Source organism: Eleginops maclovinus, chromosome 12 (assembly GCF_036324505.1).
Source record: "Eleginops maclovinus isolate JMC-PN-2008 ecotype Puerto Natales chromosome 12, JC_Emac_rtc_rv5, whole genome shotgun sequence".
In the NCBI taxonomy this organism is placed as follows: Eukaryota; Metazoa; Chordata; class Actinopteri; order Perciformes; family Eleginopidae; genus Eleginops; species Eleginops maclovinus.
In genome coordinates, this window is record NC_086360.1 from 10445775 (window position 1) to 10461821 (window position 16047).

The 16047-nt window shown below is 37.8% G+C and overlaps 1 protein-coding gene across 2 annotated transcripts; it reads right to left on the reverse strand.

Moving 5' to 3' along the window:
• Window positions 1-3062: 3062 nt before the first annotated feature.
• ppef2a (protein phosphatase with EF-hand domain 2a) lies at window positions 3063-15195 on the reverse strand. 2 transcript variants are annotated; one of them, XM_063897458.1, is made up of 17 exons: window positions 14967-15195; window positions 14162-14218; window positions 13207-13334; window positions 13063-13117; window positions 12799-12974; window positions 12239-12353; window positions 11892-11938; window positions 11158-11324; window positions 11044-11080; window positions 9611-9760; window positions 9213-9521; window positions 7530-7715; window positions 7308-7450; window positions 7032-7138; window positions 5916-6082; window positions 5691-5778; window positions 3063-5009 (listed from the first exon to the last, which is right to left on the reverse strand). In XM_063897458.1, the coding sequence occupies exons 2-17, from the start codon at window positions 14208-14210 to the stop codon at window positions 4756-4758; spliced, it is 2178 nt and encodes a 725-aa protein (XP_063753528.1). In that variant the 5' UTR covers window positions 14211-14218; window positions 14967-15195; the 3' UTR covers window positions 3063-4755. The 2 variants fall into 2 exon arrangements, with proteins under 2 accessions (XP_063753528.1, XP_063753529.1); XM_063897459.1 differs by lacking the exons at window positions 14162-14218; window positions 14967-15195 and adding an exon at window positions 13971-14029.
• Window positions 15196-16047: the final 852 nt, after the last annotated feature.

The window sequence follows — 16047 nt, forward strand, 5'->3', positions numbered from 1 at the left end:
CAAAGCTACAGCAGGTTAGCTTGGCTAAGTACTGAGACAGGTAACAAGTTACACCACAATTTGATGTATTTACACTTCAGTGATTGTACAGGTTAAACAAACAAGTGATAACAAGTTAAATAAAGAGTCATAGAGATGTTCGTGACATTTTTAAACCTTTGGACAGAGCCAGACTAGCTTACTCTTGTCTCCAGTCTTAATGCTACGCCGAGCTAACTGTCTGCTCCAGGTACCTACAGTACTGTTTTAACGTAAGTCAAAACTCTGACGGGAAGTTAATTACTTATTCAGTTGCATGTCAAATCCTGATAACCAGGCCCATGTAATTCTATTGCTTTCATTCGCTGTGTGTAACAAGTCAATCATTACTTTTTGATTTGTATAACTTTGTTCTAAACATTAACTGATTAAATGCAGTCTTGACTTGTTTCCGATAAAGAGAACTCCCTTTTAATAATGACAAAGCATGTTGCAATAGGCCTTACTACTTGGCCAAAGGCTTCAATAAAGCTTATTTATTTTTCCTGTGATTAGCTCAACTGACACCACAAACATTAACTTCTTTAGACTCCCCTTTATGCATTATACATTGAGGTGAATCCCTTGATTTTATGTTGCAACAACTGGGACTCTTCCAGGAGCCCTCCAGTGTTTTAGCTCCCACAGAAGAGTAATGGCTGAACTGCAACAAGTTCATGCGAGTTTTAGGGACAATAGGGGATCATGTTGTTCATCTTAAGGTGTAAATACAGAAACACATAAAGGGTGCTCATAGCTGCAGCTGTATTCTAACTTGTGGCCTCGGGCAAAATTACATTTCCCTCGTCTGAACTCTTCTGAGACCTCACGTGTTTTTGCCCTTCAGATGATCCTTTCAGGGCCTGCCGGCGTCAGCATGTATGCACTGTCTCTTTCAGGCTTTCCATATAGTTGGAAGGATTCTTTTTTTGGGACTTTATTGACATTCAATGGAGTTGACAACATTCTTGTCTCCTGACATTGTGTCTCTGTTGCAGATTGCTTCATGAATTCTAGTCCCTTCTTGTAAATTCAGGAGTCAACGTCCATGTTTGTCTTTGTTAAGCAGCTGTCTTTACAATACATGTAGGACATTTTCTGTTTTAAAATCCAAGTCTGACTCCTCTCCCATTAAGGCAAGTTTAAAGTATAAATCTTTGGCCTATGCATCTACCAAGTTTCACACATTTCAACATGAATTAATGAATATTTTTGCTGAATACAATTTTATATGAATGATGACAAAAACTCACACAGACAATGAGCTCCACAAATTGATAATATCTTATAGAACAATGGCTCCCTTTAAGGCCTGCACTTTAATGTTGTTTAAAAGTGTAACTGGGCCCTCGGCGGAGGCCTTATCTATCACAGCAAGTGCTTAGAGATGCTTCATAGAGTCTTTCATTCAAACATCTCCATTAGGCAAAGCTTCAGCAGCTTTACAACTGTAAGGCCACCCGCAGACAGACAACAATAGGTGTCCCCCCCTCCTCCAATACACTAGAAAAATAGGTCTAACTGCCTTCTTCTTTTGTGCTGCTTGTCACCACCATGTGAATCTCTGTGTGGGGGTGGTGGTGGCTTGATGTGAAAAGCTTCAGGGGGGAAACGATTCCTGTTTTAAAATGATTACTTTACTTTACTTTGAGAGGGAATTGTTGGAAGAGATCTTTAACCTGAGAGATGTTGAGTTGGTTAGTTGGTTTCTTTCGGAATAACATTTAACAACAGAACATGCAATTATGTTTCATTTAGTTTACCACCAAATCTTACTTTTACTTTAAGTCTTTGAACACTGGACCTAGTACTTTTACATTCAACTGTTTATTTATTTTATTATATTTGCTACTTTGTCAAGAGTACCACTCTCAAGCAGGATCAATTTACTGTTGTAACTAAATTGCAGGAAAGTGAATAAAACTACATCCCAAAGTTAACCTTTTGGTTTCAATTATATTTCATCAGTTTCTGTGGACAAATAAAATAATGGAACCCTGTGTCTTAGTAGTTGTGTGTTTTGTTGCTGTTATGTGTGTGTGTGTATATATATATATATATATATATATATATGTATGTTTTGTGTGTCTATGAAGTTGTTTTTCGTCTCTAAGTTTTTCTCTTGTTGAGTAGCCAGTTCAGTCTTTCGACAAACTCCCCTCCAGGTTAACGACGAGCGTGCGTTTCAATTCCTTTTTAATCCAACCTACTGCAGGCAGCTCCGGACATGTTTTAATTTCCACCCACTTGAGAGATTATCATTTGAAAGGAAAACTACTGTCCCGACCTCAGGGGCTTACAGGGAGATCATGCTGTTAAATCCCAGAGAATGTCCATTAAATGTTGCTGCAGCTCACATTCATGATGTGGTGTGTTTCTTCAGGATCCCATCTGTAATTTCACTACTACAATTGTTTTATTAATATTTCATATTCAACTTTTTTGTAGATAATTATGTCCTTAAAATCATAGTTTGTGTTAATTCTATCAGTCCAGGCCAATTTACAACTATAAGTTGTACTAATTGGTCTGTTGTGCCCCCTGCTGGTGTTTCTGAAAACTCATTGATGAGTTGAGGTGTTATAAATAAATAAAAGGTTGCATGGAAAGACTGATAATACTTAGAATGTGGCCTGATTTCAAGTTGAAACCGCATGTTTTAAGGAAACAAATAGACTATTTAAATGGTTGATTGTGATCCTTTAATGTGTAATACCATCATAAATATTCTAGCTGTTTTTGCAGTTTAAGCATTTTTTTTGGAAGAAAAGAATCAAACACAAAACTAGCAGATTCATCAATCATTTAAGAAAAAGAGTTAATTCAAGCCCTACATTATACTGCAGTTTACCTTTCTGTTGTTTGCGGTGTACAAATAAATCATTTTGGGAATAGAAAATATTATATATATTATATTAAAATATTGTTTGGTAAAATATCATGGTTTGAAAATACTTGGTGTTCCCACTATTTGAACATTCTAAAGGCATCTGTGACATTATAGGCTTAATTTAAAATGTTTGGATCAGTTATGGTTCTTAGAATTCAAATTACAAACATCATTTAATTCAATAACAGACACATAAATAAATGCTGAAACTTTAACAGGGGTCAGCATCCAAAAGCAAACCCGCATATTATAACATTTGCATTCTCCATTCAACAAAATGTTGTACATGCACACTGAACGATTTCCTGATGTTTCTTTGGTTTAGTATTAATAATATTTTAAACAATCATGGAGCTGAATCTAATATTGGACACAGAGGACATATACCAAACCTAAAACATCATGTTGTCTACATATCTTACAGGAATAGTAAAACGGTTGGGATATTATTTGCGTTCTCGACGATAGAAGACTGATTCTAGATTGAATATGATGCCACGGCAGCTGCCGGTTAGCATAGCTAAGCACAAAGACAGGACTATCTTCATTTACAACACAGCAACTATATTAGTCATACATCCTAAAAGTCAAACAAGCAAAAAGCATGAGTTCTCCGTTCTGGACAAGGTGAGGGTTTGAATCCCGCCTGAGACCAGGAGGGACCCTGGTACTTATTGGCAGTTGGCACTGATACAAAAACAGCATCAGAGCACACTTAACTTCGCCTCTAGAAGTTAAAACACTTTTACGCTAAGGCACCTGCAATTAATTAGTGCAACTGATGTAAAGCTGCACCATTATTCATGTTGTATCATATTATGTTATTTAGTTTAGTTTCTGGTATCTATAAAGCCTTTAAGAGGAGTGTAGTTTCCACACATACATGGAGATGTACGGCTGTTTAAAACCAGCATCAGTGAACAGAGCAACACCTGCATACTGACACAAGCAGACATTAATCAGTGATTACACAGAAATATAATCATCATTTTATCAAGGAAAAGGGGTTCATTCATAGTTTTATGTTGTGTTTTTTTAGCATAATTTAAACTGAGTATTGTTGCTTTTGGGCTGTTAAATAAAACAATAATTTGAATAGGCATCAGATAAATGCATTTGATTTTATGAACAAGCAATTATTATAAAAGAAAAATGTAAGTACATCTATTTTGACAACTGATTATTCATCTGAGTAATTGTTTAGGTTAAATCCAAACAGTCTGATGTTTAGGGTGTTAAATTTAAATGGGTTTTGTCGGCATAACATTAAATGTCATACTTTTAGGAATCTGAGGGTTTCTGGTCAGATAAAAAAGACATCACATTAACTCAGATCTGGAAAGTTGAAATGAATACATTCATTAGCTTAATATTTATGGGATTTTCTGAAATTTAAATTATAAAAGCTATTTGCAGGCAGGGTTACTCTTTTCACTTTTAAATTATGTTGATGAAAATAATGACATATATAGCTGATGAATGCAGAGTCTCATGTTATTATTTTGAAAGATTCAGCCTTAATGTGATGTTCTTTTGTTTCTGTGTTTGTGGTTTTTGCAACGCTTTTCAGTGATTATAACTTAATAAAAAGAGACAGTTGGTTTCACCTTGACTGTATCTCTTCAGAGGATAAACCTGCATTGAAATGTCAAGTGAACATTTGCTGTCAAATACCCTGAACTCGCCTTAATCTTATGTGATCAACACGACTGTTACTCGGCAGCATCCTACGTCTCAATGTGCGTCATTGAAGCAGCTTGCGTTGGCTTTATCTCCCCGGTCTCCCCTCCCCCTTGCTGCCCGGTGAGGAATCTGATCTGAGGTCAGTTTTCAGTCACTCTCTGTGCTCAGATGTTGGGATCACCCTCCAGCTTGGTGAGGTCGGTGGCCGTCCCCATGAACATGCTGCGTCCTCGCTCCAGCCGGCTCTTCTTGTCCGTGAGGCGGAAGGCCTCCATGAACTCTTCAATATCGATGCTGCCGTCCTGGTTGCTGTCGATAGTTACGGCCAGGTCGGAGATGGCATCCTCAGTGATCTCCATCTTCAGGTAGACGCTCAGCAGCTTCCAGGTCTGCCGGAAGTCCTCCATGGTGATAAAGCCTGGGTGGAGGGGAGGAAGTTAAAGAAGCTGAGATAGAAACAGGCCGATAGGGGGAAAAGTGTGTGCGGTCAGAGGCGGGGGATGGGGAGGCCAGTAGATCAGTGGGTTAATCCTTGTCTTAACCTAGCGTGTTTTGCACGCTACAGGTAGATAAGCACTTTACAAAGCCCAGACACACTTCACACCTCCACTGAAGAACACTGTTTCTCATTGGATGGTCTGTGCATCACCACAGCCATTTAATAATGGTTAAACCAACTTTTTCTATAATGGTTAGGCACTGTTAGGAACTGTTTCTTATATACATTTCATCATACTTCAGGAATTCATTATAATTCCCATGTGCCCAAAGACCATGAGAAATGGCATGGAAATACAATATTAGTATCAATGAACTCAGAACAAGCTGAATATCAAAGACATACACACAATGAGGCTAAAATAATATTTTATATGAAAGCCTTTTCTCATTAAAAAAAATCAGTACTTGAACTATGGATTAAAAGTGTTAAGTATTGTAAGATGCTCGGCCAAAATATTGTCTTACAAGATTTTAAGCCTTAGATCAATTAGAACAAACATTGTGGCTTTTTTTGTTGTTATAATGCCAAATACAGTATTTGGGCACAAATGGGTATGAGAGCACCTTTTTTTTTTTGGTGATGAATAACACGTTTTACCTGAGTTGTCCGTGTCTACGATTCTAAAGATGGTCTCCAAGGTGGAGCGGTGGCGATACAAAGTCTCAAGCAGACTCTGGTCAATATGCTGCAAGAATGTTATTTGAACAGTATTAAAGCGTGTTAAAGTTAGAGTGTGTCTGAATCACTAAAACATATCCATATAGGATATCAAATCAGACAATAGTATTTCTCTCGCATTCTGTCTCCAGCTCGGTAACTCACATCCGCGTTGGCTCCTTTGATGGCGAGCTCGTTGAACCACTCATAGTAGTCGATGGAGCCGTCAGCAGAGCGACCAGTGACCAGCTGAGAGCGCATTATTCGCCAGGGCAGGCCGAGGCGCAACACACTCTCCACTGCAGTCGCCCAGTCGGACAGACTAACACGACCTGAAGGAGGAGGAAATGTTACCTGCCACCTGATTTAAGCCTATCGTTCTTTTGGGATACCAAATCACAGCATGCATTTTGATGGTATTCCTCAAGGTCTTCATGTGGTACTTTAAATGGATTTTGCCTATTTTTAGATTGAGAAAAACCTTTTTTAGCACCAAATCTGTGTAACAAACTGTTCATCATAACCTTCCATTATAATGTTCGATACCAAACATTTTCACAATATATTTCAATTGATTAATCCATTCATCAAAACAGACTTCAGGACCAAACTTACACACTTCTACATGTCAAGTACTTTCGTCTTTGTATTGCCACCTGAATGTCCCCTGTCATTCAGAAATGAATAATTATTTCTAAGGGCCAAAATGAAATGTAAAGCTATTAAAAAATATTTGGGGGAAAATTACCCTTAATACACCCATGCAAACACAATTTGTATATACATTTGAAGTAAAACAACTAAAATAGATTAGCTAAATGACATCAAAAATATATTATTTTCTTGAGAATCAAGAATGCTGGCTGAATTAGAAAATCCCCAAGACAACAACAAGTTTCTATGAAACTGTAAAACGTTCATGAATGGACTTTGGGTCAGCCCACAGTTTTCATCTGAATAGGGATTAAAAGATGGGAGCTCATATTTCTCCCTAGCCAGACATTGTCCTCTGAGAGCTTTGAGTACACAAGAGATCTTCAAAACAATTAAGTAACACCTGATCTGACTGGTGGTATGACATTCTCACACACACACACACACACACACACACACACACACACACACACACACACACACACACACACACACACACACACACACACACACACACACACACACACACACACACACACACACACACACACACACACACACACACACACACACACACACACACACACACACACACACACACACACACACACACACACACACACACACCTTTGTTTTCACTGTCCAACTTTTTGAAGGCACAGATCAGGTCAGATTTATGTGCAAACAGCTGCTCCCGCAGGACTTTGATAGCTGAGCGCTCGCTCCGACCCACACTGCAGACAAACAAATAAATCACCGAAAAATAATCAAAGGCTTGTTGTTATTGTTACAGGAAATATTCTTATTCCTATTTTTATAGATAAATAACAGATCAATTGTAAAAATAATAAAACAGATGACTCCCACTGTTGAGATGAAGACTTTCTGGAAATGTTTTTGTACCTTTGTCTGACGCTGAGCTCTCTGATCATGCTGCTGGCCTGGTACTGAACTAAATAAGGCACAAGGTCTGGACCCAACTTCACGTAGGCCCCCCTGTTGCTTCCCACATCATAGTAATTTGAAGCGGAGAACAGTGTGAGGACCTAGGGGAAATGAAAGAAAATGATTTAGATAATTCTGAAAACATTAGAGCGTCTTCAGGCCAATGGTGTCTGAGCTCACCTTACGGTTGTGGCAGAACTCGTAACCTTCCTGTTTGCACTCGTGGGAGCGGATGATGAGCTGCAGGTTGTGTCTGTTCAGGAAGTCCTCAGTGACGTCTGGGCCCCAGTAGCAGCCCCCGCCCCGAACCTCGTTTGGTACGCAGCCGTCCTGGGTCATGGGGTCGCTCCACAGCAAGTCCAGGATCTGGAGGCACACAGGAAAGATAGACGAGAGAGATTTAGATAAAAACTTTCAGATTGTTTGTGTAAAAAATTAAACTGGTGCACCTGAAAATGAAAAGAATTGAACAGGATAACTTCAGACCTTTCTCAAAAGGGTCATATTGGGAAAAGAGACCCTCAGAAATAGCAGGTCATGATAGGATGCATGTTCAAGCCAACATGGATAGAGCATCCTTAGGAAAAGGGAAATATAACCTCTACGATGGCAAACTCCATCTGCTGAGCTCCACAACAGCTACTAACGGACTCTGTGGTGATATGCTTGACGGTTCACTGGATATTCATTGTAACAATATTTCTGAAATCTCTTATTCTGAATTTCAACAATTAAATCCCAGTTATTTCCAGCTGCTGTTACACTTGTTTACAGCGGTATACGAACACGTGAAGGAGCACTGATGGAGTTACTCTGAGTTGTTTACAACGATTAAAGATGTCTGGACATGTACCAAAGTATCAAAGTCAAATGAGACCACTGACTTCTCCTGATAGTGCTTAAGGTTGTGACGGTGGTGAACACACTGCAGAGGGATTAATGACGCGCTGGATTACAGCACGTTAAAGCTCCACACAAGGCAACAATCCACAGCAGGCATGTGTTGATCAATGATGGAGCGTCTGTCAGGCTGTGACTCAGGACTGACTAAAGCCCTCGCAATCCAAATAACTTTTTTTCCTCATGACAACATCACTAATTCTATATCTCACGTGGGAAAATTAAACAACAAACAAGCACCTAGGTGGCTCACAGAGTAAAACCAATGATAAATAAAGAGTGTTGACTTTCTATTTAAACAGGGCTATAACTTAAGGGTCTCCCACTGCCCTGGTAACAGAAAAAAATAATAAAATATGTTTTGATGCTCGAGGGGTTGGAAGGTAGACCTAGCCTAGAAATGAGGATGATGTTCGGCGTGTCAGTGGGAAATCTTTATCTGTTGATCGATGTTCTTTTGTGATCGGACTCAGACAAAGCTGATATACCCAGCTACTCATTTGAAGAAGAAGCCACTGGCTGGATATGACTCTGGCATGATGTAAGAGGGTAAAAGATCTGAGTATAATCCATCCCGAATGGAGCTTAATAACCAGATCCCCTGACATTCACAATCTGTTTTCAAAAGAAATGTGTGAGCACAAAATAGGCCTAAGCACATTTTTATTAATGATGCATTTACTCAAATACCTTTTAATGCTTAAGCATTATTACAATATTGAAGGTAAAATGCAGAATAGGTAGGATTAACCTTAAACATGTACAGATAGATTCGTTAACTGTGTTTTTTGTTTTTGTTTTTCTGGGCATCAAGCTGTGTAAAAACCTAGCAAACATAAGCAAAGAGAGTCTTCACCTACTGCATGTACTTAAGAATGTGGGATTGTATCAGTTTTAGTAAAAAAATCTGACTTATGTATTTTTTTAAGTATCTGAGCAAACCCTTCACTACTTGTTCATCACCTGTTTCCACTCGTCTTCGCTGTTTATAGACTCGCAGGACTGAGACGTCTCATTTTCTGATCCCAAGAGGCCCCGGTTCTTCTGGTGGCTTTCCACCTCCTCCACCGTGTTCACTCTGAGCCGGTCGGAGAAGTCCTGCAGAGAGCGGTTCTGGAAGCAGTCTTTGGCCAGAGCTTTGGGAAACGTGAGGGAGGGCCGCCGCTGGAAGACCTTGTTGGTAGACCCTGCGTCCTCGTCCATGTCCGAGTCCATGGATAGCCCCGCTACGCTCTGGTGTCTCTTCTTCGGAGGCCTCAGCGCAGAGACATACTGGAAGAAAAAACAGAGCAGGAATGTCAGGGGCTTTCAGGATGATTGATAAAGCGTTTTAAATGAGCATGCTTTTGGTTGAGGCTCACATTGTGTCTGTCCACTCTGGCGAGGACGCTGAGGTCAGTGGTGTTGGAGATCCCTCCGTGAAGAACCAGCACCTTCTGGTCTATTACTGACGCTAACGGCAACCAGCTGAAAATCTTCTGCAGCAGCTTCAGGATGCGTTTGCCGTGCATCTGAGGAGAAGAGGAATAATCTTTCTCCATCCCTTCTTTATTTTTCAGTTTTAGAGTTTGTTGCCAATATGAAAGAGGAGTGAGCCAAAGTGTATCGTATAGCCTGAGTTAAGTTTCTACTCTTCTAGTTTCTTTTCAGTATTACATTTGTTCTTTTTGTTTTGTGTTATTCAGTTTAATTCCCACACTTTGACAGCAAACTTTTTTAGAAAATGCCAAAGGTCCTGCTTGTTTGAGGATGACATGGCACTGCTTTCACATTTAACCTGTTAATTCACTTTTTCTGTCATCATACACAAAACAATCCATTTTTTTGTATTAACTTATGAGAATGATTTTATTGGTCTTTTATTGTTGAGGTTGAACATTTATTATTATTTTATTGAACTTTCTTTATTATATAATTACCTTTTTGTCAATTTTCTCTGTGTTACATCTATTTTTAAAAAGTTTGACAGTTGTATCTGTTTTGGATTTTAATTATTAGGGCTGGAGGGGGAAAACATGTATTGCAACCACAACTTGTAATCTAAAGCAACATCAACAAGTTGAAAAAGTAAATAATAATAAAAGTAAGGCAACAATTCATATTATATTTGTATTTATTTCAAACACATAAAGATAAGAAAAATGTTGGCAGAAATTACATTTTTTAACACTGACATTTGAACTTCTTTCTTGATCACTTATTTTGCATCGCCTGTCCAATATTTTCTAACTTTATATCATATGAATATTAAAATCCACTTTTAACAAATATTTTTATCAAATCTTGATGCTGTTGTTGTCTTTATCTGTGTTCTTTAATTTTTCATTAATAAATGTAGGATATACAAGTTTAGAATTGTAGTACAATGTGCACATTTCTACTTTACCTTCTTATGTTTATTAAAATGATAGAAAATAAAGTATTTTTTATACTTATTGGTTCTTTATTAGGATTGGTATGAGTATGGCTCCAGTAAAAAGGTTTTCTTTCAGATTGTGAGCTTAATACTTTGTATCTAAACAAATGACAGTAACCTGAAACATTTGGGACAAATGGGGATTCCCTTGTGGATCTTTGACGTCAGACAGTCACCTTTAAAGACGTCAAATCCTCTCAGCTGCAAGGAGGAGTGACCCTTTTATATTAAGAAGGAAACTGACCATATGATGCTTTACTGAGTGGGTAGGCGTAGACGGGATTAGTAAACAATTTGGCTGTGATGCTTAGTTGATAAGCAGGGGGCTGAAGTTTACCAAACACATGCATGGAGTTGTGTATGGTGCTAAAGACTTACCCTGTATTTAGACAACACTTCCTTTGTGAATCCGTACCTACATCAGAGACACACAGGATGACAGTTAACTTTGATTTTCAGCTTCAGCATTCCCCCACTTAGACATGGTTTCACCTCAGGTTGACTATGTGGTCCTCGTGGTTTCCTCTGTTGAGGTATACTTCACTTGGATAGACGAGCAGGAATGAAAACAGGATGATGAGGATCTCTATGGAGTCTTTGCCCCGGTCTACAAAGTCTCCGTTAAACAGATATGGCTTCTCCAAGGACGGCATGTCATTCTGTGATGTAAACAAATAAAGCCCCCAACAGTCACTCTGTAATCTGAATGTAAACACATTACCACAGCACTGATCCTGGTTCTCTAACTTAGTGACTTTTAAATGTACAATAGTGCAGCATGATGCACCTTGACAGAAGTAAACAATTAACTGATGTAATGGATAGCTGATCAACACTTAAACGCAAACACAAGAACGCATTTTGAAAATAGTTAGTCATTCAAGTTTCATTTTAGAAAAAAAATGCTATATTTCTCCATTTCATTGCATGAAAATAAAAAAAGGGTTTTGGTCAGACAAAACAAGACATTTGAAGAAACCTTAGTGTTTTTTACACATACTAACTCTATCAATTAATTGGAAAAATTATAAACTTTATTTAATTTAGTTGCAGCCTGATTTACTCTCGTTCCCCAAACTACAGATGGAGGGCTAGTGATCAAAATAGTAACAATAGAGGATTTCAATAAGATGTTTCTTTTTATAGATTTAAAAAATTAAATAGTTAAAACATTTTCAGGTAAATTATTTTATCATTTAAAAATGTTTAGAAGAGAAAGTCTGTACCTTGTAGAAAATCAGCAGCAGGTCTTCCAGTTGTCCATGTAAATCTCCTGTAAGGAAGAGGATGTATGTTGATGAAGAAATAACAACAAACATATAGAAACTGCCTACATTACAGTCAGAAAGTGATAATATTCACAACAGAGAGGTTCTTCAATGATTTATACTTTGGACTATAAGATGTTAGATATTTCATAAATATTCAAATATCAATAGTTTATAGATAAATACATGATTTTCCAGAGCACAAGTTGACAAGCCATTTTATTGATCAGTCTAAAACCCCAAAAGATAGAGTTCCCGATGGAATTAGATCATTTTAAGTTAGTGAAACGATACTCTGATCTCACCACAAATAGTGATTTCTTTGCTGTGGCAGGTGGAGATGCGGTTGATATTTGGCAACAGCCGGAGCTGTTTCCAGGTTTCAAGCAGGAGCTGGAGGATGTAGCGCGAGTGCAGCTGCTACTGGGAGAGAGACTTATTAGCAAAAAGATTTTAGACACGTGAGCAGGTTAAACCACTGCTGTGTTTTTGATTCATACATTTGAGCGTTAGGCATTTTTTCTAGCACAGAATTTGGAAAAAGAACAATAACTTATAATGATATTTAAACAAATTATATTTTATATTTAAAGATAGCTGCCAACTAAACAAATTAAGTTACTAAGAAGGAAATGTCAGAAATGTAATAATGATAAGTTGCCAATGATTGGTATTCTCATCGATACCAAAAAAACCTTTTTAGGTAAAACATTTTAAATGCTGGTCATGTTATTTCAGGTCCAGTGAAACACAGGAAGTAGATTCATTCATGAGCAGTGATGCAAAACCAGAGAGTCTGTACATGAACTGTGACGGAGGTAAGGTTTTTTTTAGGTTGGACTGTAAAGCGGTGGTGTGCTCCTACCTTCTTGTTTCTGAAGGCCTCCACCAGCCCGACCGCCTGCTCCACCGTCAGAGGGAAGGTGAGGTGAGGTCCTGAGTAAATATCTGGCACCTCGATGTTCTTGTAGCAGAAGTACCTCTCCCACTCTGCATCCCGACAAACTTCATTCTCTCTGAAGATGTGCGAGATCAAATTCCCTGGAATCAAGGATGAGATGACACAGTAAAGTCAGATTCAGGAAATGAATTTCAAATAAAGTCTGTCTGTTGAAATGTCAATGCTTACGTTCATTGCTTGTAGGTGTGAAATTGTCCATCAGATAGCCGAGGAAGTTATAAAGCTACAAGTGGAGGAGAGGTGAAAGTTAAGCTCTTATTTTTATTCTTACTCTTTAGAGACACATACTGGACCATCCTTGTGTTTTCTCACCTTTATCTGAGCCTGTTCTCCAGAGTATTCGATAGACTGGAAGATGTGCCAGGTGTATCTCCGCCTCATCTCTTTGCGGGCGACAAACTGACGGTACCATCGCTGAATCAGGACGGCAGATTTTATTGCTGAAACAACGACAAAAGCTCATCAGAAAATATACAATGTTTCTTCTAAATATTATTATTATTATTATTATCATTATAGATTACATAAATCAGACAATATAAAGATGTAATGGAATAAAATAGCCAAGAGAAATATATTGTTTAAAATAAATAGATGTACTCACACATCTTCAGACACATTTAAGTAGAGATTTAAAAGAACGTTGTGATTAAGTTATGACTTAAAACTAGCTTTTAATTATTTGTTTATGTATTGTATTTTATAAGAGTGCATAAAAGATTGAGGTATTGCAGACATTTGCTATATATTTGTTGTATTGAGATGAACAAACTGTCACGGACTATAACAGACAAAACAAGGAAAGGTGTAGAAAAATAATATTTACCGCATTATAACTGTTAGGTGGTAGCTTTTTTGGTGTTTATTTTTGTAACTAAATGTATAATTTCGGACTGCACACAACAATTGGAAATTCCGTCCACAACAAAAATGTATGTAGTCTGTAAAATATCTAAACATGTCTTCTTAAATTGGATATTCAATCTGGCTTCCACCTACCCTCATACTGATATGGAAAAGAAGAACAACAAGAAAAACTATCAAAACAGCAACAACGACAACAAGGTGTAGCTTACTTATAACAGCTGCAGACAGCAGCAGAGGAAAAAGACAAGAGAAATACAGATAGATTATTACAACAAATGAAACAAGGAGTTTACAGCTGAAGTGTAAACTATGCGGGACATGGTGGTGATGATTTATATAAATCTCAGAAGTGAGAGGGAAATGTAGGTGTGTCAGTCAATGTTTGAACGATCATGGTTACCTTTTCCAGAGTTTTTGAACTGGTTGGACTTTGAGACGCCACATCCCATGACTGTTCCTGTTCAGAGCACCAAACAATCCTCACGTTACTTAAAAGCTATCAGAGGTAACATTGAAGCATGTACATAGAATGAATCCTAAACTGCTCTCTACTTGGACTAAATTACTTTTTTGGAGTCACAAATCAGACTTTACAAACATCTTGAAGTAAACTGCAACAGTCCAGTTAACCCTTTTCATTAATAGAGTGGAAAGTTCAGCAGGAGAGCTGAAGTTGGAAGACGTTCAACCTTTTAATCTCATTAACTGCTGGCTCCTCACTTCTGTGATCGGCCTCAATCTTGAAGCACAGAGCTTTTTCTGACTGAAGACTAGAATAAAGCAATCTAAGAAATTGAAAAAGGAAGGAAATATCTTTATGGACTGAAGTTGTTTTTATGAAATGGACAAATTATTGTTGTAAAACACCATCTGTTGTATTAGGTAAACAAATAATCCCTTAATGATTGTTTACAATGTACAAAAACCCAATACAAGGTTGATCAGTCAAACCTAAAATATGCATCTCATTGAGTTTGGTTGCACATAATTATCTTGCTGGTTATGACCTTCTTTAAAGGAACAGATGGGTGACTTTCCTCACATGTAAACAGGTCTGTACTACAAAGTAAACCTGGCATTTTAAGTGGACAAAAACATATTTTGAAAAGCACTTGAATCAGATCTGGAGCAGGATGATGTTTCGGTCTTTATCTGCTTGTTTCTGGTTTAACTTAAATGTGAGATCTTTAAATCAGTCTACTTACGTGGTCACCTCTTCTATCCAGTCACCAGCTCCCAAGTTGTTTGGCTTGCAGTTTCAATGAATGTTCAAACAGCCATTTGCTCTGTTTCATCCTCCAACAGTCCAACAGGATCAGGTCAAGAGCTGCAGGATGTCTATCAGACCTATCATTGTACTGTAAGAATGACAGCAACACCCAGTAACTCAGCAGAGAGGCCTCATGTATCAAGCTCTGTGAGTCTGTACTGAAGCCGTTTAGTCGTTAGTCCTTTAGTGTGTGATCGTATAAGAAAGGCACAGAGTCACAAGTGGATTAGTTGAGCTAATGACTTGATGCGACTAGTCTGGTCTTTTTATAGGAAGAGGGTGAAGTGCCGCGGGAAACTATAGGTGACAAGAGGCCAGCATGTGTTTTTGGTTTTGTTTGATCACATGGGTGTCACAGATTGTGTGCTATGAAGTAAGTAAGGTATTACCAAACCTAAGCCTGATGATGTTTGTTAAATGACACCCAAATGGTGAGCAAAATAAAGGATAGCTCCATGTTTCACTTGCAGAGTTGAGAATTATCTGACATTAGAGTTATGCTCATGGCAGGCTGTAAGAAAAGCAATTATCCCCAAAAACTATTCAGTGTTAACTTAATTTATCACTGTCTATTTATCTATTTAAGTAGTTTTTTTATGTTACTGGTAGTTTTGTTTTACCCCTCAAATGTTTCCCCAATGTAAACTACAAGAAGCGATTTAAGTAAAAAATAGATGACTTAATTACGTTAATGCTTAAATGCTTGCAGTTAAATCTTTGAACCATATTATTTATAAAACAAAAATGAAAAAAGGTAAAATGGACACCAAAGGTTACCATTCCAAATATGTATCTTTATAGTCTACATTTATTTATATATCTTGTTTTGAAAAAAATACACGTAATGAAAATGTATTTGATTCCCATATTTGATAGGAATAAAATATTACACACGGCTAATAATGAGGCTAATAGTGCTAACAAACAAAAACAAAACATTTGGGATGAAGTGTTTCAGTCACTACGAGATTACCTTGAAGGGGTTATGTAGGGTGACCAGATTTGAGGTGGCGAAA

Excerpts from the sequence above, each read along its gene's own strand:
- ppef2a (XM_063897458.1), bottom strand. The coding sequence starts at position 14,210 with ATGGGATGTGGCGTCTCAAAGTCCAACCAGTTCAAAAACTCTGGAAAA. Across the intron at positions 13,335-14,161 it reads GTTCAAAAACTCTGGAAAAG|CAATAAAATCTGCCGTCCTG; the intron begins GTAACCATGATC and ends TCGTTGTTTCAG. Across the intron at positions 6,083-7,031 it reads GTTGGACAGTGAAAACAAAG|GTCGTGTTAGTCTGTCCGAC; the intron begins GTGTGTGTGTGT and ends CTCCTCCTTCAG.